The following is a 27427-nucleotide window of genomic DNA, read 5'->3' as shown; positions in this document are numbered from 1 at the left end:
ACATTCATTGTAATACCTTACCCTTTACCTTCATTGTAATACCTTACCCTTTACCTTCATTGTAATACCTTACCTTTTACATTCATTGTAATACCTTACCTTTTACATTCATTGTAATACCTTACCTTTTACTTTCATTGTAATACCTTACCTTTTACATTCATTGTAATACCTTACCCTTTACCTTCATTGTAATACTTTACCTTTTACCTTCATTGTAATACCTTACCCTTTACCTTCATTGTAATACTTTACCTTTTACCTTCATTGTAATACCTTACCCTTTACCTTCATTGTAATACCTTACCTTTTACATTCATTGTAATACCTAACCCTTTACCTTCATTGTAATACCTTACCTTTTACATTCATTGTAATACTTTACCTTTACCTTCATTGTAATACCTTACCTTTTACATTCATTGTAATACTTTACCTTTACCTTCATTGTAATACCTAACCCTTTACCTTCATTGTAATACCTTACCTTTTACATTCATTGTAATACTTTACCTTTACCTTCATTGTAATACCTTACCTTTTACATTCATTGTAATACCTTACCCTTTACCTTCATTGTAATACCTTACCTTTTACATTCATTGTAATACCTAACCCTTTACCTTCATTGTAATACCTTACCTTTACCTTCATTGTAATACTTTACCTTTACCTTCATTGTAATACCTTACCTTTTACCTTCATTGTAATACCTTACCCTTTACCTTCATTGTAATACTTTACCTTTTACCTTCATTGCAATACCTTACCTTTTACATTCATTGTAATACTTTACCTTCATTGTAATACCTAACCCTTTACCTTCATTGTAATACCTTACCTTTACCTTCATTGTAATACTTTACCTTTACCTTCATTGTAATACCTTACCTTTTACCTTCATTGTAATACCTTACCCTTTACCTTCATTGTAATACTTTACCTTTTACCTTCATTGCAATACCTTACCTTTTACATTCATTGTAATACTTTACCTTTACATTCATTGTAATACCTTACCTTTTACTTTCATTGCAATACCTTACCTTTTACTTTCATTGTAATACCTTACCTTTTACTTTCATTGTAATACTTTACCTTTTACCTTCATTGTAATACCTTACCCTTTACCTTCATTGTAATGCTTTACCTTTTACCTTCATTGTAATACCTTACCTTTTACTTTCATTGTAATACTTTACCTTTTACCTTCATTGTAATACCTTACCCTTTACCTTCATTGTAATACTTTACCTTTTACCTTCATTGTAATACTTTACCTTTTACCTTCATTGTAATACTTTACCTTTTACCTTTATGGTAAAAAGCACATGCAATTGAACAAACTGTAATTGCCTAATTCTATTTTCAGACAAGACTAGACTTTGAGACAGATCTGTATGTTGGCAGATGTAAAGTCGAGAACCTGGAAGAGTGCTTAGAAAAATACAAGGTAATGTTTTTATGCCTCTATAGGTTGTTATTGAAGTGCAAACAAAAAACGTTTCTAAAATTCATGATAAGTTGTACATAAAAATGGTATTCTTAATTTCATATATATTAATTTAACATCATACATATATAGTTATTGAAATGTTTGATTACTCTTCAAACTTAATGCATTGCTATTTCTTCGATAGCCATTGTTGCTGAAACTATAATTTTTTATATACATGTATCACAGTGGTAATTATAGAATGGAAAATATCACTGCCATTTATTATTACCAAAAATGACAATAACAAACAATTATAAAGACTTTTAGTTTTAGGAAGGTTTCATGATGACTTCAGAAATGAGAATAAATGTTGTTTTATTACAATGATATTTCAAATTTCAGGATAGCGATATGAGCTGGACAATCGAAAAAGAGGAACTGTCCTCAGACATTCAGGCAAAATCACTGAAGATTTCCACACAAGCCAAAACCGTAGGTGCTGTTTTGGAAAAGGGGTGGTGAAATCACTTTTTATACGCCCGAAGGGTCGTATTATGTTATGGCCTCCATCGTCTGTCTGCCCGTCTGTCCGTCCGTTAGCAATTCCGTGTCCGGGCCATAACTTGGTAACTAATAAAGCGATTTTCAAACAACTTTATACAAATCATCACTACATTAAAAGGATGTGTCGCTCGCAATTTCCAGGTCCATACCTCAAAGACTAGAATCACCATGGGGGTGCGTTAGCAAATCCGTGTCCGGGCCACAACTTGGTCACTAATAAAGTCATTTTCAAATAACTTTATACAAAGCAACATTACATTAAAAGGATGTGTCGTGCGCAATTTCCAGGTCCATACCTCAAACACTAGAATCACCATGGGGGGGGGACGTTAGCAATTCCATGTCCAGGCCATAACTGGGTTACTACTAAAGCAATTTTCAAATAACTTTATACAAATCATCTCTACATTAAAAGGATTTGTCAAGCATGCTTTCCAGGTCCGTACCTCAAAGGCTGATTTCACTGGGGGGCGTCAGCAATTCCGTGTCCAGGCCACAACTTTGTGTAACTACTAATAAAGGAATTTTTAGAAAATGTGTCCTAGCCACAACTTTGTAACCAATAAAGCAATTTTTAGATATTTTTATACAAATTATTGCTACATTAAAAGGATGTGTTGTGAGCACTTTCCAAGTCCTGCTACTTTTAAACTTAGTAAGCAGTATACTAGCATAACCTAAATGTTTATTAAAGACCTCAAGCCGAATCTTCTTCGGGTGTATAATGCTCCGTTTCGCGGTGCTCTTGTTTAAAAAAGTGTTAAGTATTACTGAATATTGAAATACCGTTTTACCTCGACTATAAGACCGGGAAATTTGGTCCCGATTTTTAACCTTAAAGTAGGGGGCCCGTCTTATAAGCAAGGCTATAAGAAATTCCGAAATAATAGAGTCAGATTCAGGTATTCAACATAAGGTATTCGACTGAATAATTTATTGTCTGTTGATGACAACCCAATAAAAGTGACACAATCACACCCATTGGATTAAGACGACCATCTGCTTTGTTTCGCTACGATGAACACTCGGTATAACGCTTGTTATCGGTCCAAACACGTTGTTTATCACGGGAGGCATATTTTGCTACCTTTAAAATAAAAATATTTTGAACAAAAAATAGAATTGTTATTTTTTCTATGTCGTAAATAAAACTTAACTTTTCCATACAATTAGGCTTTGTGTATATCATGCAGATACATGTAACTGGCAGATTTCAATACACATTTTATTAATCATTACATTAATTTATCCGCAATCATCAATGGTTATTTATTTCTCAAAATTTAAGTCCCATTTTGTGACGTCACAGCACCAGCTGTGTAAAGATCAAAGGTGCACTGCAATGGTTTGTATTTAAATAGGTCAATCAAATACCGTATGAACTCATTTAACTCCCAAGATTGCGTCTAGGCTGGTTAAAACATACCATAAGATTGGAAAATAAAAATCACTAATCCTAAGTATATGAACAAATTTAGTTAATAATTGACTGTTTAGCTTGAACATTATCACAGAGAATTTCAAGTGCTGGATTTGCTTTAAAAATCAACCCGGTCTTATAAAAAAGTCGAGACAAAAACACCAGATTTCATGGGCAAAGTTAGGGGGTCGTCTTATAAGCGGATCGCCTTACAGTCGGGGAAATACGGTATGCTCTGACTTGACATTTTAGAAAATAGTTATAACAATAAGGACAGGTTCTTAGTTCAAACTTTATTATTTATTTACAATGGTATGTGTGTGGAGCCAAATATCACAGGGTGAGAAAAATGTGCAGCCAGACTTGAGCTGGAACCAAGTACCCCTTGCTTACAGGGTGAGTGCTCTATGGACTGAGTGAGCTGACAGCTTACAGACCTCACAACCTGTATTGGTATCAGTACTGTGACATAGTCCCCTTTCAAGTTGGAATTTGTCTCAAAATTAACAGGATAAAGAACATAGTGTACATGAATTCGCCAAAATCACGGGTAGGATATTGAGTATGTATATATATATATACAGTCATGGTCCCTCGTTTGGCACCAATGATGATGATGATGATGATGATGATGATGATGATGATGATGATGATGATGATTGATGATAATTGATGATGATGATGATAATGATATATTGTGACTATTTTCAACTCAGATTGAAGAGCTGCGGACTGAGCTATTGAAGGCAACTACCGCGTATGAGGAAATGAAGGAACAGTCAGATCATCTAGAGTTCCTTGTCCTGGAAACACAGGAAAATAACAGGGTAGGTCAGATTTTTAGGTGTCAGATTTTTGGGTTTTCTGCTTATCTGTTTTTCAAAGAAAACAAGCTAAGGCATTAACATAGTCTTGATGTTGTTGACATTGGTGTTAGCATTGTTCATTGTCTTTAACTGAGGCCATTACTTAAAATGTTCAAAATATACAAAATAGAAGCATGGAACACATGTTGTCAGAGACACATAGGCCCATAATTCTGGTCCTCTTGTTTAACTAAAAAAACAGACCAGGTTTGGCATTCGACTCCAGATGCTTTAGTTTACTCTATATGAGCTGTATTGAGAGTCTACCTGCAGTTCAATCAAACTTATGTGTTTGATATATCTGGAAATTACTGTGCTCTAGTCCATCTTACTGCATTGTAATTGTCTGCATGAATATAAACAGCTTTTTTAGATACCTTCTCCAACTTCCAGGTCACCAGTTCATTGTTATGTTTTGTTATTTATGTCAGAAAATAGTTAATTGAGCTAATATTATTTTTTGTTATCATATAACTGACTTAAGATTCTTGTAATTTGTATCTTGTATCTACATTCCTTTAACCAAAAGAGATGGCTTGTGCTTTTAACAAAAGCTTTAGAAAAACTTACATTTTAGGCATAATGATTAACTTCTTGCTAAGGTTATCATTGCTCAGGTATTTTACATACTGACTTTCATGTTTTATACCTACTTTAAGAAAATAAATGTATCAAATGGAGTCTGTACTGTCAAGCAATGTAATAAAAAGTCATAAAACAATTGCTTCTGATGATTATATTACTAAACTGTACATGCTTACTTTGCTTTTATTTGGATGAGTTTGAACATCCAGATCAGTTCTGTTGAAAAATAAACCTGTATTTCTTGTGAATTGTTTCCCTTGCATTCTGGCCAGTATTAATAAATTGCTTCTAGAGTTTCTTCCCTTTGGTCAGACAATTTATTTTTACTGAACAGAAGAAATGCTAGTTAACGAAAAGTTGAAGTCAAAAATGATAATATACAAATCAGAAATATTGCAGGGATGTTTCTGAAAGACAAGGTTTGAGTCACCTGAAGGTTGTTTCAATATGAATCCTAGGAGTGATTATTCCAAACTAGCTCTGGCTTAAAGTACCTATGTAGATTCTAGAAAAGGGTACAAGATCTTTATATACTGTAATATATGTCCAGGTGTGTATCTTCGCTATGTTATGTGCAATGATATGTAATAAACACAACTCTCATTTCACTTTATTCTCTGTTATAGCATATACTGTAGCAGATTTGTATAAACAGAAGTTCAGCAACCTGCGATAAACAAACCAAATAACATACTATTACAATACATATCAATTTTTATTAGCTCTACTGGCCAAAGGCCAGAAGAGCTTATGCGATGGTAATGTGTACGTAGTATGTGCATCCGTGCGTCCGTGCGGTCGTGCGTTCGTGCGTCTGTAAACAATTGCTTGTGAACATGATACAGTCTTCATCTAATGCCTAGATTATGGGCCATGAAAGTTTTAAAGAAATGCTTTCTATTTTTAGCCAGGTCTGCATGAGCGAATTCTATTTTTAGCCAAGTTTACATGTACATGTAAATTCAAGTCTAGAGTTAAGGGAGACAATTTGCAAGTCTAGGATTTTGAGAGACAATTTGCTTTTTGCTTCTGCAGTTGATTTTGTGAATTACTCTGCCTTGTTCTTGTTGAAAGCCCAAAGGCCATTTTTTAGCTTTAAGTTCTGTAGTTTGCGCATTCATCTTAACAAAATTGGTTGTGAATGTTTAAGTTATGCACCTGGTGTCATTACTGGCCACACAGGGTTCACAGGTTTGGTAAACATAAATCTGGAAAGGTTTGAAAATCTGTGTTCGTGCATCCATCTCAGCACAATTGATTGTGAATGTTTGTTCAAATTGATCAATGTTGTCCTAGGATGCTCTTGACTTTGACCTTTTGACCAACTTTTTTTAACTTTTAAAACTACAGAAATTTTTACTATGAGTACATTTTTGAAAGCATTTTTTTTTTGTCAGATGACTTTTACTTTGCACATATTAAAATAGTTCATGCAACTAATCTGCTTACAATACTTTCTGGGCTCAGATGTTGAACGTGCTACGTTTTCAGGTAACCCAAACACAAAACATAAAGTAAATATCTGTTGCCTTTTACCCATACATACATGCTCTGGATTGATATGACCACAAAAGCCATGCCAGTAGAGCATAGGCCCTTTTGGGCCTCTTGTTACAATATATATCATTTTTTATAACACAGACCAGATTAAACATATAAAACACATGTGTTGGTGATCAAGGAGATGTTCATGCAGTTATTTTCACTTTGACCATCAGCGCAAACACAAGGTTCCGAACACAGAAAAATGTATTAATTCAAAGAATTTCAACCGTGTGACACGGCTTGGGCATATGGGCCATTGGACATAGAAATAAACTAAACCAATACTTTTAGCCTTTGAGAAGATTTAAAACATAAATGTATAGTTTTCATCAAATAAAAAGGTGATCCTACGTTTCAACTTTCCCGAATGTACATTTGTACGTAAGTTAAAACAGGCCGTAACAATAACGGTCAAAACCAACCCTGCATGCTAAATGCTATTAATTCTAGAAGAGATTGCTACTGTTGAAAATTGCACTAACATGTAGGTTACTAGGCTCCTAGGATTTTGAATGAAATGGTCCTCGACAGAAGTTGATGATTGATTAAATCATGCCCTACTATTATGCCATTGGTCAATAGAACAATTACATTATTTCTTATGGACCTTTTTTGCTTAGAAAATCAGGCATACCTAACATTAAAAACTTAAACAGGAAAATGGAAGCCTAGACTGTACAGTAAAGTAAAAAATAGAAATGAAATGAAAGTGATCATGTATGTTTATCACTTTTTTTGCTTTAGAAGTTGATTCACTTTCAAAATCAGTCTTGAACAATTTCATATTGAGAAGGTCTAATATCTCTTAAATCCTTTTTTCAAGAAGTCTTTTTGATGGGAAAGGATATTTATAACATTGTTTTAACTTTGATCATAATATTTGAATTTAAGGTGCTCAATAAAGATCGGATTGTCAAACAAAGACTGATGCATTATTTATTTTAGTTGCCTGAATACTGGCTTGACCAGAGGAAGGCAAATATTTGATTAATGTTAATGGTTGTATTATCATAGGATTGATTCAAAACCTAATTTGGCTGTGGGGGTATTTTATATGCAGGAATAGTGTCAAATACTAAAAGTACAACACTATGTATTTCCTGTTAGCTACTGTACGCAATTTATGTTTCCTTCAGTTTAAATTGTTTTTATTAGCCAGTTTTTTTCATAACAATTTCAATGAACTTTTTAAAAATATTAGTGTGCATGAAATTTTAGATGATAAAATGTGTCATCTGGGGTTAAAAAACTAGTCTCTTGAACATATCTTGTAGGAAAAGCTGATGTATTTATGAAAATTTTTATGTTCATTTCTTCTCACACAAATGAAATAGTTTCTGTTGATCTTCATGAAATTGATCAGATTATTTGTAGGAACAAAATATCTCTGATACATATAAATGTTGTTCTTCTTTGTTAGACATCTAGGTCAATAGCTCAAACCTTAGGTTTTAAAAATTGCGTTGTCAAATTAAAAATCTGGCTTTAATACGGCATTGCCGCATTGGTATCTTGTAATTCTTCATTTACTTGTGGATTTATCACAACTTTAAAACAATATTTTAAAACCAAAATATATTACAAAAATAGAAGGATTTAATCCAAATTTCACAATGTATTTGAATTACACTCTCTGGAAAACATCCACCCTGCATTTTAAGTACTGATATAATTAGCAAGAAAGTTTTAATTATGAGCAGGAATGTGTTTTGGATTTCAACAATTTACTACTACTACTACTACTACTACTACTACTACTACTACTACTACTACTACTACTACTACTACTACTACTACTACTACTACTACTACTACTAATAATAATAATAATAATAAAAGCTTTATTTACTGGAGGTTACACCTTTAAACATATGCGAACATATATTCAAATTTTCAATATGGCCTTCAAAAAGGATTATTTGATAAGAGGAATACAATTGACATTAAAATGCATTATTTGATTAAAAGATTTAAAATGATCAGTTAAGTAAGAGGTCAATTGGTTTAGATGAAATGATTAACAAGCTTAGGAATGTTAAGTAGTGCAAACATTAGGGTTAATTGAATATGAATGATTGACATATTGGCCAATATATTCATGGGTGCGAAACAGTGGCTCCAGCTCTTTTAGGAGCTGTGTATAAAAGGAGCCAATGACACTTCCGAGCTAGAGCAAAAGAACGGATATCATTGTAAAACGTAAGTATGACTCGTTATTTTATCTAATGTCACAATTATGAGGGCTTATTTGAGAAATCGGGGAATGCAGTGCCATATAAATATGTTTAATCTTCACACGTATTTGGGTTATTTTGTAAACATATTGTTTATGGAGTTATAAAACCGATTCTTCCATCAAACACATCAATGTTTACAAACGAAAGTAGAACATTTTCACCAATTTTCAGCTGAATTTCACTCAAGAAGCTTACATTTAAGATAAAGCCAGTATTATAGAGTGCTTTTATTTTGTCAGTAATAAAAATGACCGCCTGATTACCGGAATAAGCATGTTTATACTCCTTTTCTGGGTTGAGCTGGAGCCAAAGCCAGGGAGCTGGAGCCAAAGCGTGGTGGCTGAGCCAATACGCTGTATAATATTGCATTCAACTGGTCATATTTGGAATAGTTGCATTTTTTTTTTATTTATAACTAGTATTAAGATAGTGATGTATTTTTTTAAATATATAATTATTTATGATTATTTAATGCAATTCATCTGATAATGGGAGTTGCAATCTCAGAAATGCCGATGGAGCTAAACAATCCTTTCACAACATCTGTATAATTATATGGTTACTGTTTCTTGAACAGTCCTCTAACTCCAATCAGATTCCAAAATAAATGAATAGTAGTGGATGAAAGAAAAGTGTGTCATTTAACAAAGATTAGATAGATGAAAAACTGGTAAACTATGTGCTAAATTACATGAACTGACCGCTAGTACATCAATCGGATTGAATACGTGTAGGTGTTAATTTTCTTATTTTTCTGTACATTTGATTTATATTTGCTATATATAAAAAAAATGAGGTACCCTTTTTACCGACATTAAACGCGAGCTTGGCTTAGATTAAGAGAAAACTAGTGTGAATTCTTACAATAGTTCATTGTTTCCTGGACCTGCAAGGTGTCTATACAGCATAAGAAAGCACACGATATTAAAGCTGCACTCTCACAGATAAACCATTTTTACAACTTTTTTATTTTTTTGTCTTAATATAACACAACACAGGTTTGCTTTATTATTACGATAACATATTAACATTTATTATTAATTAATATAGAGTAATTACAACTTTTGGAGGTCATTACCATCTGCAAAGGACCGCAAAATGGTTTACAGCCCGAAGAGTAGCGCGAGGGTTGTACACCATTTGAAGGGCCTTTGCAGATGGTAACAACCGCAAAAAGGTGTATTAACCATTATTGCATAAAAATACACACCATGAGTAACTTTTTTGTTGAAAAGCTGTTTAATGTCACGAAAAAACAGAAACAGTTAGTTCAAAATAACCTCAATAACATGTACTTGTGTGACGTCACGAGTGATGTCACTGAAAAAGTTTTACATTAAGCTCGAATAGGACTGCAAAAAAAACTCTGACAGTTTCATTTTTGTTTCAACGCCATTTTTTTCAGTGTTCAGTCGATTGGAAAGCGTTTTCTTTTTTAGTAATTTACTGGATTACCTTGATTATTTACACACAATCAGGGCTCTCACTAGGCTGAAAATTTTGGGAGAAGTGACTTCTCCCTTCAGTCAATCTAGGGAGAAGTGGGGAGACTTTATGGAGAAGTGATACTTTTTATAACACCTGATACAAAAACTATGCCATACCACACACCTCAGTTTATATTCACATTCAAATTGATTGCTATAACTATATAAAATGTTCATAAAATAATGTATCATTTTTGGCTCAGCAAAAGTGTATTTGTCAATGTCACATAGTTAATCTCCAAATAGCATCTAAAATGAAGCAAAAAAATACATCTAAGGATTTGAAATAATCATAATGACCTCATAAATGAACTGTCAATAAAGTAGGGGGACGAATCTTGTTTTGGTACGTTCGGGATAGGGTACGAATGTCACATTCAGCTGTGCTGTTATTTACTTGTCTCTGGCTAAATAATTTTAAATATGCTGACATTTAAGAACCAAATGACATTTAAATCAGTGTCCTTGATGAAAAATTTACCAATACATAATGGGAAGTTGAAAAATTAACTCGGAAAATTGTTCTGACAAAATGGCGATCTCGCCGATTTTTTTTGACATCGTAACTGTGACAGGAGAAAATTACTGTAAGTAAACTCTACATAAAGCAAAAAAATAATATTTTTTTGTGTTTACAAATCATTTTTCATCATGAACATTTCACTAAAACCAATCAAATATTTGGTGATACATCATGTTATTGATTTTCTTAGCGCCTACTTGCCGATGGCCCGAGATGGCTATGGCCGTCTGCTTCAAAAGCAACAATGTTTAAATGTCTTGCATTGTTTGTTCAATACATATATTAATTACTTTTTAACTTAAATTAATGCTTGACACGATATTTCATAATTATGTCTCCAATTCTATCTCATTTTAACGAACTTATATCATTTGATCAGGGTCTTCTGAATGTACATTCTGATTGGTTAACTTTCAATAGCTCCGCCTACTGGCGATGCTTTGGTAATTGGATGGCATGGCCCAATTATCGGATTAGGAGATTACCAATTTGTATGAATGGCTTATTGTGATGTTTTGACTAATGGGACATTGGCCAAATACTCGCTGATTGACAGATTTACAATGTGCTAAAATTTTCGGCGAAGTCAATGTCGCTTTGATGATACAAATGGGCGAAGTCTGGGAATTTTAGGCGACCACTTCGCCCAAGTCGCCCCCTCGCGAGAGCCCTGACAATACCTATCAGGTATCGAATAATTACCGATATATTCCTACTTTAACATTTATATGTTTTGGTAACTAATATAAACCGGAAAAAATTGTAAAAATGTTCTGGACAAAATGTTCAGCATCTTCAGCATCTAACAGAGAAAAATATATTTGAAAACTCTTTGTTCATTGCATACGAAGTAATGGAATCATGTCCATATAAGTCGTTTGTTCTCAATAAAATCAATAAAATCAACAGAAATGACTAAAGTTGGGAGGAGTTAAACGTTTTAGACTTAATTTAGTGCTTTTAGAGCAAACACATAGTCAAAACAACTGCAGAAAGTAATGTCTAGTAAACACACATCAGCTTGCCAGGAAAAATATTTTGGAAGGAAATATGTAAGTTATATGTGGTTTATTTCATTTCTTTAATGTTTGTTTACAGCTATATAGGCGGAAATATGTTTTAGTGCAATATTTGCATCGTTGACCCACTTTCAGTAAAAAAACAGGTTGCTCAGTCTCCATTGTTATGATGCGGGCCCTGATAGAGCTTATGTTAAACAAAAAAGCAGGGAATTAACGGCACGTGAATTTACTGAATAATGCAAGTTTTTTTACCGATAACGCCCGGGTAATTGCGTTTTAACACACCACGATAGGGGACCGAAAACACACATTTTATGCAATAATCGTTATTAATTAAGAATTTAGCGTTCGGAATTTGCCGATATTTCTCATCAAAACAGGCATTATCATACAGCGTATTGGCTCAGCCACCACACTTTGGCTCCAGCTCCCTGGCTTTGGCTCCAGCTCAACCCAGAAAAGGAGTATAAACATGCTTATTCCGGTAATCAGGCGGTCATTTTTATAACTGACAAAATAAAAGCACTCTATAATACTGGCTTTATCTTAAATGTAAGCTTCTTGAGTGAAATTCAGCTGAAAATTGGTGAAAATGTTCTACTTTCATTTGTAAACATTGATGTGTTTGATGGAAGAATCGGTTTTATAACTCCATAAACAATATGTTTACAAAATAACCCAAATACGTGTGAAGATTAAACATATTTATATGGCACTGCATTCCCCGATTTCTCAAATTAGCCCTCATAATTGTGATATTAGATAAAATAACGAGTCATACTTACGTTTTACGATGATATCCGTTCTTTTGCTCTAGCTCGGAAGTGTCATTGGCTTCGTTTTATACACAGCTCCTAAAAGAGCTGGAGCCACTGTTTCGCACTCGTGATATTGACAAGTCTAAAGTCAAGGAAAACTATTGATTTAAAGGTTATTACAAGTTGCTGAACATCTTCAGGCCAAATTGTATTGAATGTATGTCTGATCAACATTCATAAAAGAAAATATGTAATCCTAATAGTTGTTCATAAATATACAAGTAAGTGTAACGTGCCGGCTGTATGTTCAATCGGTTTTTACCACTGCCAAAGCCTATTTTATTTTGTTTACAATTTTTATTTTTGGCAGAAATGTATTTTGTTACAAGAAATTATAATTTTGACCAAGCCAAATTTTCATTTTTTAAGCTCACCTTAGCCGTAGGCTGAGGGTGAACTTTAAGGATCAATGATTGTCCGTCGTCTGTCATCTGTCCACACTAATACACTAATTTAACATAATTCCTTTAATTATTACTGTCGCTAATAAAACATTTGTATGGAATAAATAAGTCTAAAATATAAAACCAATCTTTGAAAAAACACTGCGAGACATTTAACTTTGTTAATGCAAATGGCCAATTTATAACAAAGGGCGGTAGTCGTGCAAATATGCGGTTACACTACATAAGCTAAAAGATTGGAGAGACTCTTCAAAACCTGCACACAATTTATAACATTTCAAGTCATCTAGCTGGTTAATCAAACAAGAAAAGTGGGGGTATCCTAATAGCCTTGGCCACAACTCAAAACACTTTCAATATAATCAAATGAATCTTGGAAAACATGTTGCCAGAGACAATACACACATGGACAGCAAGGCCCATAACTCTGGCATAATTATTGTTGAATTATGCACATTTACAACTTTATAATGATAGACAAGCAGTGGTATTTGCTCAGCGAGGCTCTTGAAGTTTCTACAAATTTCTACAAATTTTATTCTTTTTATTCAAAGTTACATTAAAAATACCAAATTAAATGCATGCTAAAATTGTGTGTGTAACCACACTGAGCAAGTAAGCAGGGTTAAAACATAATTTATGAAATGATAATCTCTCATTACTCATTTCCTCTATATGGCATTTAGCTTTGTATACAATACAATATGATAACTGTTCAGAGACATGGCATGCAAATTGATGAAAGAGGGTCATGTTAAAGTGCTTAACTTTATTTTCTTAGTATCACAATTGCAGAAACATTATGTTGATAAAAATCTTGCGATTGACAGTTGTTGCCTATAAATTTTAGTTTGGCTTTTATAACAATAATTTTGTTGTGAATATTGGCCGGTATTATCAAGTGCATCAAGTATTTAGATTTTATCTGAGAGCATGTTGCCTGAATTTCAGATTTCTTTAATAGTTAGCGAGTTGGTCTGACCCGAGGGGGCAATTTGGTTGAATTCAAAGCTGACTTTATATGGCTGGTTAGTGTATTGCATGACTGTTTGCTGACAAATAGTACCGATAGTTAGATATCTATATTACTGGTGTTGTTGTTTGCCAATGTTGTGAATGTTTGATTTAGTATTTGTAATAGTTAGATGACATGAAGTAAAATCTTAATGATTAAGAATGGGCAGAGTGAGCGAGCGAATGAGCCCTTCTTCATAATAAAGATATAACTTCAGGTCATCTTACTGACTTAGAATCCAACCCATTGGCTGTCACATAGTCAACATAAAGTCTGACGCAGGAAGTGTGTATGGGATGAGTCAGACAATAGGTGGACTTTAAACACCCGTGAAAATTGAAATTTTTAATGAATAAGTCTAGTACTTAATGAAGGCCTGGTATCTGCAATTTCATTGGCTGAGAATGTAGGTTGTATTCTAATATGAATTTATTTTTAGGTTGGTGCAAGGACAGCTGTTTATGCAAATATGAACCATGCTTCGAGTCCATTTCCTGGGTAGAAACTTGAACCCAGTTTAATTGCCTCCCAGAGGCTCCAACCCATGACCTCTTGTGTGACCTCTTGCACCACCCCATCCTAGCCAGTGTTTTGTTTGATGGCACATGAGTTTGTGGAGAAGATGTAGGCAATTTCTGAGCGTTGTTAACAAGAATCTTTAGGAGTAATTTTGAACCTACAAGAGATCTTCAAAAGTAATAGCTAGGATTTTCGTATGAAATTGTCTGCTGCTATATTGAGTAAGATCATGATAATAGCCAACTGTTTACAAGCATAGAATTAATATATGACGTATCCTCCATCCCCAGGTATTTAAGGTTATAATGCATGCCCTTTTCAATCACTTCTGATGGTTTTTCGGTGCTTTGATTAGATATCATACGATAGGCAAGTTTTATGAACATACACGTTTTAATTGTTTAAAGAAAATAATTGTATTTTACGAACAACTTTAGCAATAATTCCTTTCAAAATGCAGAGCTTATCAGATGGTCGTTTTCCCACAGTTAGGACAAACATGTAGTCAGTTAATGTATGTAGAAACTATTTTTAGATTATCGGTCAGATTATGTATGTAGAAACTATTTTTAGATTATCGGAAATTGTTTGTTCTTAGAATGAGAATTTGATTGTGCTTTTTCAAGTTTTATTGATAATATTATTTTAAATGTTATTTATGTTTTGTGTAAGTATCTCTATAGAAATAGTACTATGCTGTTATGAATGCTTCGCACTCTTTGGATGTTTTACAGGTTTAATCCAAACTAATTTAATTAATTTGCTTCACCAAACCTATGCATAACTCATAGAATTTGAAAGCTTAATGTCTAAAACTATGCCAAGAATACACCGGAATGAAACTTTTATGTAAAAATTGAAAACATCTTATTAGAAAAGTATACGCCTAAAAGTCATAGAATGAATAGTATTTGTTATTGTATAGCAGGCAAATCATAGTATTCAAAGCATTAGCAACGCGAAACCTGAGGTACAACTATTTTGACAGGCAGACAATCATTTTTGTGTCTTATCTCATAAGAGTAATATAAAAAATACACCATTACAAATACTCATGCTTTAGGGTCACGCCCGGTTATAATAACCCTGCTGGCGATGGGACACTTGCGGTCGGTAAAAATTTCTGGAACATCTTGGGCTAAACTTCGAGAGAATATCATTATGTTACCTTCCTATCGGAGCCTCCATTTTTTTTACCCACATTAATCTGATAAATACAGCGATCTAAAAATAGTATATTCTGCAAAAATAAAACGCCGGGAAACAAAAAAACAGCACGGAAATAGCCGAACAAGCAAGAACTTATACTCGGACTGCAAAACAACTAATCTATTTTTATGGTTTCGATGTCATTCTGCTAAACATAGAGTGCATTAACACAAAAAAATTGGTTAAAACAACATGAAAAGAAGTAGTTCTTCTGATTTTGCGGTCTTAAGACTACTTGCGCACATGCGCAGATAGTATAAAAATGAGTCAACAGTATGCATATGTAAATACAGTGAAACTGCGTTCCCTCAAACAAGCGGTCGTTCGAGAACCGGCGTTCCCTCGAGGTCGGAGCTTGGTCCCGAACTTTTTTCCTTCTATTTTCATATAAAATATACCCACGCTGCATCGAAACCTAATTATGTCGAGCAGTCGAGCAATATCCTCGGTCCCAAGTACACAAATCGTGCACAAAACCTTATGGCTCCCTCGAGGACATAATTTCACACTTTTTCCTGGACGCGTGTTACAAGATAAACAAACAATTGCTAGGTGTTAAAAATTTCGCAAGTTGTACAAATTGCAATGACAGTTGAAAGGCAATTTGATAAGGTGTGAAAAACCGTTTTTCACTGTTAACGCATGACCGATATTAGTTGATATGAGCATTTGAGATGATAATTATAAGAAGTTAACGCTTTAGATGTGGTCAGAAGGTTCTTTGAATTCACTGCCGATGTGATCTTCAGACGCTCTGTACGCTGTCACGTCACATTACGATAACGATTTAACAGATTCGCGAAACCGACAAGATGCGCCAATCAACAATCCTTGATTTTGCGAAACTTTAATCTGACTAATGCCACAATATGTACTGTCATTCAAATGTTGCTTGTTACGAAAATGTGCTTTTTTGGTTAAAATAAACATTTCTATTTATTCATTTATTGTTTTTCTTTTGCGTTTTACATTTAGTTTACTTTGAACATATTAGCGATTTTCACAACGCAACACATAATCGGTGTCTTAGTAAACAGTCTGTTTGACGACTTCAAACTTAAAATACACTGAAAGATATTTCATATCAAACTGGAATATTGAAAATCGGGTGGTTCGAAACATCGGTTCCCTCGAGGTTTTGGCTCGGTCCCTGGCGACCTCGAGCGATCGCAGTTTTACTGTAATCAAATCATACATTTCTACCAAATGATCTATAAGCCTTATAAAAGTATATCTATTTGCATGTTTTCTGGAACCAGGGACCTAAGTTTACACTCACTTTTTTACAATAGCCAAGGCCCCCATCCCCATCCCCAGATTATTCAGTAGCCAAATGCAATCTTCTATGTAAAGCAACACTCATCTTGTCTCTTTAAAGGAAAAAAAACATCTGGTCTCTGAAAAGCAACAAACATCTTGTCTCTGTAAAGCAACACTAACATCTGGTCCCTGTAAAGCAACAAACATCTTGTCTCTGTAAAGCAACACTAACATCTGGTCTCTGAAAAGCAACACACATCTTGTCTCTGTAAAGCAACAAACATCTGGTCTCTGAAAAGCAACACTAACATCTGGTCCCTGTAAAGCAACAAACATCTTGTCTATGTAAAGCAACACTAACATCTGGTCCCTGTAAAGCAACAAACATCTTGTCTCTGTAAAGCAACACTAACATCTTGTCTCTGTAAAGCAACACTAACATCTGGTCCCTGTAAAGCAACAAACATCTTGTCTCTGTAAAGCAACAAACATCTTGTCTCTGTAAAGCAACAAACATCTTGTCTCTGTAAAGCAACACTAACATCTGGTCCCTGTAAAGCAACAAACATCTTGTCTCTGTAAAGCAACACACATCTTGTCTCTGTAAAGCAACAAACATCTTGTCTCTGTAAAGCAACAAACATCTTGTCTCTGTAAAGCAACAAACATCTTATCTCTGTAAAGCAACAAACATCTTATCTCTGTAAAGCAACAAACATCTTGTCTCTGTAAAGCAACAAACATCTGGTCCCTGTAAAGCAACAAACATCTTATCTCTGAAAAGCAACACACATCTTGTCTCTGTAAAGCAACAAACATCTGGTCCCTGAAAAGCAACAATCATCTGGTCTCTGTAAAGCAACAAACATCTTATCTCTGAAAAGCAACACACATCTTGTCTCTGTAAATCAACAAACATCTGGTCTCTGAAAAGCAACAAACATCTGGTCTCTGAAAAGCAACAATCATCTTGTCTCTGTAAAGCAACAAACATCTTATCTCTGTAAAGCAACACTAACATCTGATCCCTGTAAAGCAACAAACATCTTGTCTCTGTAAAGCAACAAACTTCTGGTCCCTGAAAAGCAACAAACATCTGGTCTCTGTAAAGCAATAAACATCTGTCCCTGTAAAGCTTGTCCTAATTTTGACCACTGCAAAAGCCTATTTTATTTTGTGTACAATTTTTATAATTTCTTGGCAGAAATGTATTTTGTTACAAGAAAAAATTAATAAAATATTTATGAGGATTTGTTTTTTAAATTGATAAAAAACCATTATCAGTAAAGCAGGGGTTCCAAAACCAGGCAATTTGCCGGTCTTGACCGATTTTGACCAAGCCAAATTTCTCATTTTTTTAGCCCACCTTAGCCGTAGGCTGAGGGTGAACTTTTAGGATCAATGATTGTCCGTCTTCTGTCCACACTTAGTTTGTTAACACTCTAGGGGTCACATTTTTGCCTCAATTGTCACGAAACTTGGTCAGGATGTTTGTTCCAGTAATTCCTCGGACGAGTTCGAATATGGGTCATCTGGGGTCAAGAACTAGGTCACAGAGCCCAAATATGGAAAAACCTTGTTAACACTCTCGAGGTAATATTTTTTTTAAGCCCAAATATCCTGGAAATTTGTGAGAGAGGTTGTTTCAATGATTTCTAGCTCAAGTTCGAATATTGGTCAGCTGGGGTCAAAAATAGGTCACAGAGCCCTAATTAGAAATACCTTGTTAACACTCTAGAGGTAACATTTTCAGCCCAAATATCCTGGAAATTTGTCAGAAAGGTTGTTTCAATGATTTCTAGCTCAAGTTCGAATATAGGTCATCTGGGGTCAAAAACTAGGTCACAGAGTCAAATATGGAAATACCTTGTTAACACTCTCGAGACAACATTTTCAGCCCAAATATCCTGGAAATCTGTCAGAAAGGTTGTTTTGATGATTTCTAGCTTAAGTTCGATTATGGGTCATCTAGAGTCAAAAACTAGGTCACAGAGCCCAATTATGGAAATACCTTGTTAACACTCTCGAGGTAACATTTTCAGCCCAAACATCCTGGAAATTTGTCATATAGGTTGTTTTGATGATTTCAATCAAGTTTGAATATGGGTCATCTGGGGTCAAGAACTAGGTCACAGAGCCCAAATATGGAAATACCTTGTTAACACTCTTGGGGAAACAATTTCATACATCAGAGAAGCCAAATCCCTATTATTGCACTTTAATTATCAACAAGTCTATAGCACAAAGGTTTACTGAGGTGAGCGATATAGGGCCATCTTGGCCCTCTTGTTTATAATTTCGGTCCAAAATGACAATTTAGTCTGTAGAAATTGTAATACACAAACATTCTTGGGTCATTTACACAGACAAAGTTTTGCCAAATAAAATAAAAGTGTCCTAGTTATCATCAGACCAATGCGACCAGCTGCTTTTTACTCTACGATGAACTCTTGATATCTGTCAATTAGCAGACACTTGCATTCGGTCAAATCATGTGTATTGGTAGGTCGCAGAAGACACAATTAAACAAATAATGTGCTTGCAGCTATCCTGATTAGGTGTTAAAATCGGTTCATATTTTCACATAGCAATCTGCTATGTCGTGGATAATTACGTGATATATCCGTTTGTTTGTTACCAAAATTTTAAATTTGAACTGTAATAAAGTTGCGTTTCTGGTTAAAAATGGTTTTAAAGATAAATACAATTGTCATTGTTAATCCGCGAAAGCATTAATTAAAATAATGGCCTCGCTGATCAATTCCAGAATATTGAATGAACAAAACTTTTTGCCTAAACTTAACAAAACTGACATCATTCAGTGTCAAGTTTGGTCAGTTTCTAAGATTTTATATGGTCATTTCCTTGAGCGGATTGTAGTCTTAAGTTCAGAGGAGGGATGGGAAAAAAATTCTTTGGTTGAAACAAACATGTACCATATGTCCAGTTTGGTGCTTTCTGACCAAAGTTTAACAGTGAATGTGCTCAGACACATTGTGCTTCAAACTCTGGTCAATTTCATGAAAGTCAGGTGCCAAACAGAACAAGAAACATAATCACTTGATAATGGTCAGAAATTTATGTCCCATCTTGGTGGCCAGCGCTCCAAATTTAACTTTTCATGTGCATAATTAGCTAGGTTTTGCCATTTCAGGTGAATAGTGAGTGACCTTGCTTATCACCATTTTAAAGACTTGCCCTCTTGTGTAGGCATTTCTCTTCTTTTATTTTGGTCTAATCTGGCATTGATATAAATCCATCACTGCTTATATACTATTAATAAAATAATCCAATTAGCTTTATTGATACTTTATACCATAGCAGGTCACTTTTGCTGTAATGTTAATTTAATTATTTAAGGATCTTTTTAATAGGATCAGTTTATGAATCAAAAGTGCTTGATTTATTGGCATACAATTTCATGTTAGTAGTCTGCAGAACTGTTCCGCCTTTTTTTGGTTCGTTTATTGTATCGTAACACTGACTATTTTTAATCTATCATTTATTAACCTGACACTATTGTATAGGAACCCTAATACAATTGTGTCCAAATTAGCATTGTTTATAATTGTGTACAAATCAACATTGTTTATACATTTACAATGGGATAATAGAACTTAACTCAATACCTTGGGTATTATTTTTTGGATTTTGGGAATGCGGCCAGGGTTTTTATTATTTGTCATTTAGATACGACTAAATATCTCTTCAAATTGTTAAATCATTTAAACGATAAATTTTGTTATTGGTAGATCACATGAACTATAAATGGTTGTTGTATTAAAAACAAGGGATGATTAAGTATATATTTCAATGATATTGCAAGATATAAAAAGAATGGGATTCTTTCAAGGGTATTGTGTTTAGTGTTTAAATAGCCAGTGGTCGAAAATGTTTAGAGTCGTATTTCTTGTTTTTGTTTTAAAAAACAATTTCTTCTTTTTTACCATTTATTACTCATAAGTGAATTAATTTTGGGTTAAAGTTGAACATTTAACAGTTGACTTAGCAATGTTAGTGTGTTTTTTTTTTTGTGAATTATAAAAACGAAACACTTTTATGAAAGAAATGAAAGGTTTATGTTGAGATACAACTTTAAGAAGGATTTAAATACTAGATTCTTCACAGGTAATCATTTATTTATAAGAATAATATCTGGAAATGATTCAATTTAAATGTTTAAAATAAGCTTATGATGTAATTTTTTTAATGACATGATTTCTTTGCACTTTTCAACCTTTTTACTTTTAGTATTACTAATTCATTAGTAATCTTATTTGTATTTGGTCACATCCTATCTTTTGTGATGTAAATTTGAAGGTATAATACATGGGAAAGAATAATCTTTTTGATTTTCATTTAATTCTTTTAAGTGCATTCAATACTGCCTCAATTTTATTCAAATGATATCAATTAATGTTCTTTTTTTTAAATTTAGTCCATATTTAATATTTTTAAAACGTACAATGCATGCTCTGATGAAACTATTTTTTAGCGTATTTTCGAACTTGTTTTAAAATATGTTTACATTTATGGCAAACTTTACAGAACTATATAATAGATAATGCATGCACTACCCAAGCTACGGAAATTATTCACAGCGAAAGCAAAACTGGAGTTGTGTATAATATCAACCTTGTTAGTGTTTTGAACCAAAATATTTCTAGGTTAACATGCATATCTAGTGTATGCACATTCAAATATTGCTGTTATTCAACGCTGGATACATAGCACAGAAACCTGCATACTAGAATTGAATATGTTCTACCTTTCTTATTCATATTCTTTTAAAGTCTGTGTCAAGCAATGATATTATTTTTTTAAAAGGGTAATACAAACCCACATGTGTCATTGAGCTCAGTTGGTTAGGTGGTGTACATGTTGTTATATATATGGGTCTCTCACACAACTGGTCTAAAGTTTGAGCAATTCAAATGTTTTTTTTTCTTCAGGAAATGGAGTTTGAGAGTCATTCATATCACCATATTTAGATAAAAACACTTGTTATAGAAGTGTTTTTAAGAAATACTGAATAATTTATCTTTGTGCTTAAGTAATAAAGGCCCTGCAAATATTTGTATAGTAATCACTCTGTCTGTCTGCGTCTGTCTGTCAGTGACTGTCCATCAGACCGTCCGTCCGTCTTTTGGTCCATCTGTCCCCAAGGTTTCCACTCAATATCTGAAGAATGCTTAGGCGCAGGGACCTCAAACTTTGTAGGCAGGATGGTCATGACCAGCAGATGAACCCTATTGCTTTTGTGGTCAAAGGTTAAGGCCAAAGTGGCCTTAAACTAAAAATCTGTTTATGACCAATAATTATTATCGAGTTTGAAATATTACATATTGCTGCCTATTTAATGACAATTCTGATTTAACGAGTAAATACAATTATCACAATCATTTAGAGTTTTCAAAACATCAAAAAGAATACAAATAATTATTGTTGTTGTGCCTCTTTCTTCCACTTACCCATCTTAAATCCGCCGACTCTTTTCATGCCATTCATACCCCAATGAGCTAGATGGTGTAATCATGACATGGTGACAAGTATATTCAGTATCATGTCAGACTGGTATTAATTATGTCTCCCCCATTCATGGGGAGACGTATTGTTTTTGCCCTGTCCGTCAGTCAGTCAGTTAGTCCGTCAGTTAGTCCGTCAGTCTGTACGTCACAATTCATTTCTGCTCAAAAACTATAGAACGCTTTGACCCAGGAACTTCAAACTTGGTATGCTGGTTGGTCATGACTAGCAGATGACCCCTATTGATTTTGTGATCAGTAGGTCAAAGGTCGAGGTCGTGGTAAACTTGAGGTGAAAAAAATCTTTCCTCAATAACTAAAGATCCTTTGGGTCCAGGAACTTCATACTTGGTATGCTAGTTGTTCATGACTAGTAGATGACCCTATTGATTTTGAAATAAAAAAATAAAAAGAACAAAGATCAAGGTCACGGTTACCTTCAGGTAAAAAACGATATGTTGGCGTTGACCTTAAGCTAAAAAATGGTTTCTGCTCAATAACTAAAGAACGCTTGCACCCAGAAACTTCATACTTGGTATGAAAGATAGTCATGACTAGTAGATGACCCCTATTGATTTTGTTATCAGTCTGTCAGTCTGTTTCCGCTCAATAAATAAAGAACACTTGCACCCAGGAATTTCATACCTAGTATGCTAGTTGGTCATGACTAGTAGATGACCCCTATCGATTTTGAGATCAGTCAAGAGTCAAGGTCGCTGTGACCTTGAGGTGAAGAAACGGCTACCGCTCAGAAACTAAAGAACACCTGCAACCAGCAACTTCATACTTGGTATGCAAGTTGGTCATGTAGATGACCCCTATTGATTTTGTGATCAGTAGGTCAAAGATCAAGGTCACGATGACATTGAGCTGAAAAATGGTTTCCGATCAATTATTGAATAACGCTTGCACCCAAGAACTTCATACAATACAAACTTTGTTTACATTTTCCAAGATTAATCAACAACACTTTCTTTTTTTCCTCAGGGAGTAATTTAAACATGTATATATACTATATGGCACCATTCAAACTACGTTAAAGTTGAGCGCAAAATCTGTAATACTAATGACTTCACATTTGGTACCAGACCAAGTACCAGTTTGCATCATATTTAGTAACAGCATTACAAATTACAAATTTCATGTCCATCATTTATTTTTTCTCACCCATGACTACACAATAGGGGAGACTATAGCACTTTATCAAAAAAGCAATCTCTAGTCGAAATTGTTACAATTTTTCCATTCATAAAGGCTTTTGTTTGATTTCAGTCACTATTTTATTATTCACATGAACAGTTAAGTCTCATTTAAATTCATCATGCATGCATTCAATATTTACAAAGTTTTTATAGTCGTTAATTGGACTAGGGGCTTTAGTTTAAACTCTACTGTTCAAATGAACAAAGTGTGGTACACAGTAATAGTTCCACTTTTCATTGATTCCTATAGATGTAACTTCAATTTGCTTTGGACAAAAAAGTTCAGCTCAGATACTGTAATTTTTTGAATTGTGAGAACTTTTCTAAAACCCTATTTGCATCATATTATTTGAGTTCTAAAAGCTTCAAATAAGAGTATTGTAATGGTAACAAAACTATTGGGATCTTGATTAAGATAGCTAATACCTGTAATACCCCAGACAGGGTGACAGTGAAATGCAGTGACAATATCACAGTACTGCCTGTATGGGCACTCGGTAGTATATGGGCACTGGGTAGTGACTACAACAGGTATGATAATGCTATTACAGAGTTTAACCGCATACTGAAGGGAATGATTAACTGTTATCTAGCGTTTGTAGTTTGTTTTTCAACTTTTGTGGGAGTTTCATGAAAGTGGGTAATAGGGAATGATTTATTGTGATGTTTGTGAGCCTGCATTTTGGACTTGTATTCAGTTCTTTTTATGGTATTGTCAGATGGATTATGGTTGGTGAGTGAATTTATATTCTTGAGAATCTTTCAGATTACTACTTGTGGTAGTTGTTAATGTGTTCTTGAAAAACTAAATTATGACTTCATATGAATTTTATATCTGCCTAATCTTAGTAAACGGAAGTTATGTTTTCTTAAGTTTTATTTATTGATGGCTGCACAATTTTTCCATTATAGGATGTAGAATACTGTTGGAAAAGATATATATTTGTGGAACAAATTGCTAACTTTTTACATTATTACTAAGCATTTAAATGCCATGCTGTTATCTTAATTCTGCAGTTTCAGGAAGCTGACTAATGTTAATGACATTTAAGGAATTTGGGATTATTTTTAGAATGATAGACTCATTTCTTAAAGCTGCACTAGCTCTCACAGATTGAACGTTTGACAACTTATTTATTTTTTGTCTTGGAACGAGCCAATTTTTGCGAGAATCCATTGAATCCAGTAAAATAATACTGCTGACAAAAAATTAGATCGCAGATTTTTATATTTAAGTTCGAAAATTGATGTTTTATGCATTTTTCTTAAACCGGTAGTAACGGTTTAAGCCATAAAACATTAATTTTCGTACGGAAATATGAAAATCTACGATCTGAATTTTTGTCAGCAATCTTATGTTATTGGTTTGTAGATATTTACGCAAAAATTTGCTCATTCCAAGACAAAAATTAAAAAAGTTGTAAAAATGGTAAATCTGTGAGAGTGCAGCTTTAAATGGCTTCTGCAGCTTAAGTTTTGTCTGAAAGGAAAAATTCATATTTAAATCAGACTTCCTGTTCATTTATTCATCAGCATAATGATCACAATCAACTGATTGTTATACATAATGTTGAAAGGACTTGATGGCATTTCATTTAATGCATGTATTGATATTGAAACTACATTTTATAACTGCATTTATGATATAAATGAATAATAGTATTTGTATTATAATGACAATGCATTGTGAATTACGTCAGTGTTTCAGGAAACTTGTCTCAATTTAAGTGCTGAATACATAACAGTTTCATGTTCATTTGCAATTAAAGTGACAGTCAAAATTTATTATACCTGATATTAAGGAATGAAATGCTCGCCTTGATATAAATTAAATTCTAAGTTTGGCATGCTTTTTATATTGCACAGACGTATAAGAATACTTTCTTGTATTTTATTCAGGCAAACAATTATGAAATTACAGGTACTATATAACTTTCCAATTTATTGTGAATTTAAATTGCTTATAATTGAGTATAAAATTAATTTGATAATGCATATTATATTCTATCTTAAAAGTTAAGTTATTCATTGTGTACTGTGATATTAGTATTTCTCTAAAACATCTATGTCAATGTTAATCATATTGAAAAAAAAAATATATATATAATCATGCATGCACTGAACATAACAAAACATGAGCATTTTATTGGCGAAATTTTATGACAAAGACATTATTGGTTATTGATTTGAAAAAAAGTTGTGGGAAAAGTACTTCCGACTTCCATTTCCTTTTTCAAGCACATAAAGTAGCAATTCTGATTTTCTGATGTCACCTAGAAAAATTGTCCTTACATTTTGCAGTGTTTAACATACACTGAAGTTCAGTAAAATAGAATAAAAGTATGTTTCTAATATGAAACTCTTAATTGATTTCAATATTTTGTTTGGCTGGCCCCACCCCTTTTATCTTACTTTTTAATTTTTAAAACTACGGCAATGAAATTTTGACCATGTGTACAGTTTTGCAAACGAGCATCAATGTTGTCCTCAGATGACATTGACTTTGACCTTTTGACCAACTTTTTTATTTTTAAAGCTACAGAAATGAAATTTTGACCATAAGTACAGTTTTGAAAGCAAATATTTTACTCTCAGATTACCTTTACTTGGCACATATTAAAATAGTGCATGCAACTAATCTGCTTACAACACTTTCTGTCCTCAGATGTTGAACGTACAGCGTTTTCAGGTAACCCAAACACAAAAAGTGAACTATATATTTGTTGCCTATTAGTCTCATACGTGCATACTCTGGATTGAAAATGACCACACGAGCCATGAAAGTAGAGCATAAGCCCTCTTAGGCCTCTTGTTTTTATTACATATAAGAATTATGTACTTCAAGAATGATGTAATAATTTGTGTTTATTGATAATCACTTATCTTATAGTTACTGGTGCAGATCTAAAATGGGAATCTTCTTGTCCAGCATTAAACCAGGATTTTCCTTTTACTTAAATTACAACCATAGTTAGATTCAAATATTTACAGAGATTCTCTGAGGTCATATTTACATTTATACATTGCTTACTTTGCAAAAATAAATAAATAAAGCCACCTATAAAAGCATTGTTTGTCAAAGAAAGTAAATATGGCTGCAGACCTACAGTAAGGCCAAAAAAAAATACCTGTGTTTCCGGTAACCCGACCGACCATATTTTTTCCTCGCTGACCCTAATCTTTTTTTAGGCAAAAAAAAATCAAAAATTAAATATATCGTCGTTATTTTCATTGTTTGTCTGTCTCTGTTCCCGGAGAATAAACTTAAAAAAATAATTCCTGATTATGTATTACCGAGACGCTTTGTCAACAGGGAAACAAAATGGCTGAGTTCGGTGAACCCTGTCCTATATCTTCAAATTGGCAAACGCATGTTTATGGTCCAAACATGTGGTTTAACACAGGAGACACATTTTGCTGCCTTTATAATGAAAATATTTCAGATAATTATAGTTCGCAATGTTATTTATCCATGTCCAAAATAGAACTTAATTTTTTTACATTAGGCTTTGCGTATATCATGCAGGCTTCTTACGATTAGGCTTTGCAAATTCATGCAGGCCTAACTGTGAGGTTCACATTTAATCAGTCGTTACATTAATTTACCCGCAGTTATCAATGGTTATTTATTTCCCCTAATTTAAGTCCCATCAACTGAAATCCAAACAAAAACCTGCGAAAGTTATTTATAGGAATGTGTCGGCTGCAGATCAAACGGTACAATTTGTGACGTCAGAGCACGAGTGGTAATAAGATCAATGGCGTGTGGCTATGGTTTGTATTTAAAT

General features: G+C 33.7%; 1 protein-coding gene across 1 annotated transcript in view; it reads left to right on the top strand.

Moving 5' to 3' along the window:
* LOC128210598 (golgin subfamily B member 1-like) overlaps positions 1–27427 on the top strand; it is a 234999-nt gene that overhangs the window by 109725 nt on the left and 97847 nt on the right. Inside the window, exons 10-12 of the mRNA XM_052914948.1 lie at positions 1373–1453; positions 1841–1930; positions 4139–4249. Of these exons, the coding sequence (XP_052770908.1) occupies positions 1373–1453; positions 1841–1930; positions 4139–4249 (282 nt within the window). The remainder of the gene's footprint in view (positions 1–1372; positions 1454–1840; positions 1931–4138; positions 4250–27427) is intronic.

Source organism: Mya arenaria, chromosome 12, assembly GCF_026914265.1.
Source record: "Mya arenaria isolate MELC-2E11 chromosome 12, ASM2691426v1".
Lineage (NCBI taxonomy): Eukaryota > Metazoa > Mollusca > Bivalvia > Myida > Myidae > Mya > Mya arenaria.
This window is presented reverse-complemented; position numbering and strand designations above follow the sequence as displayed.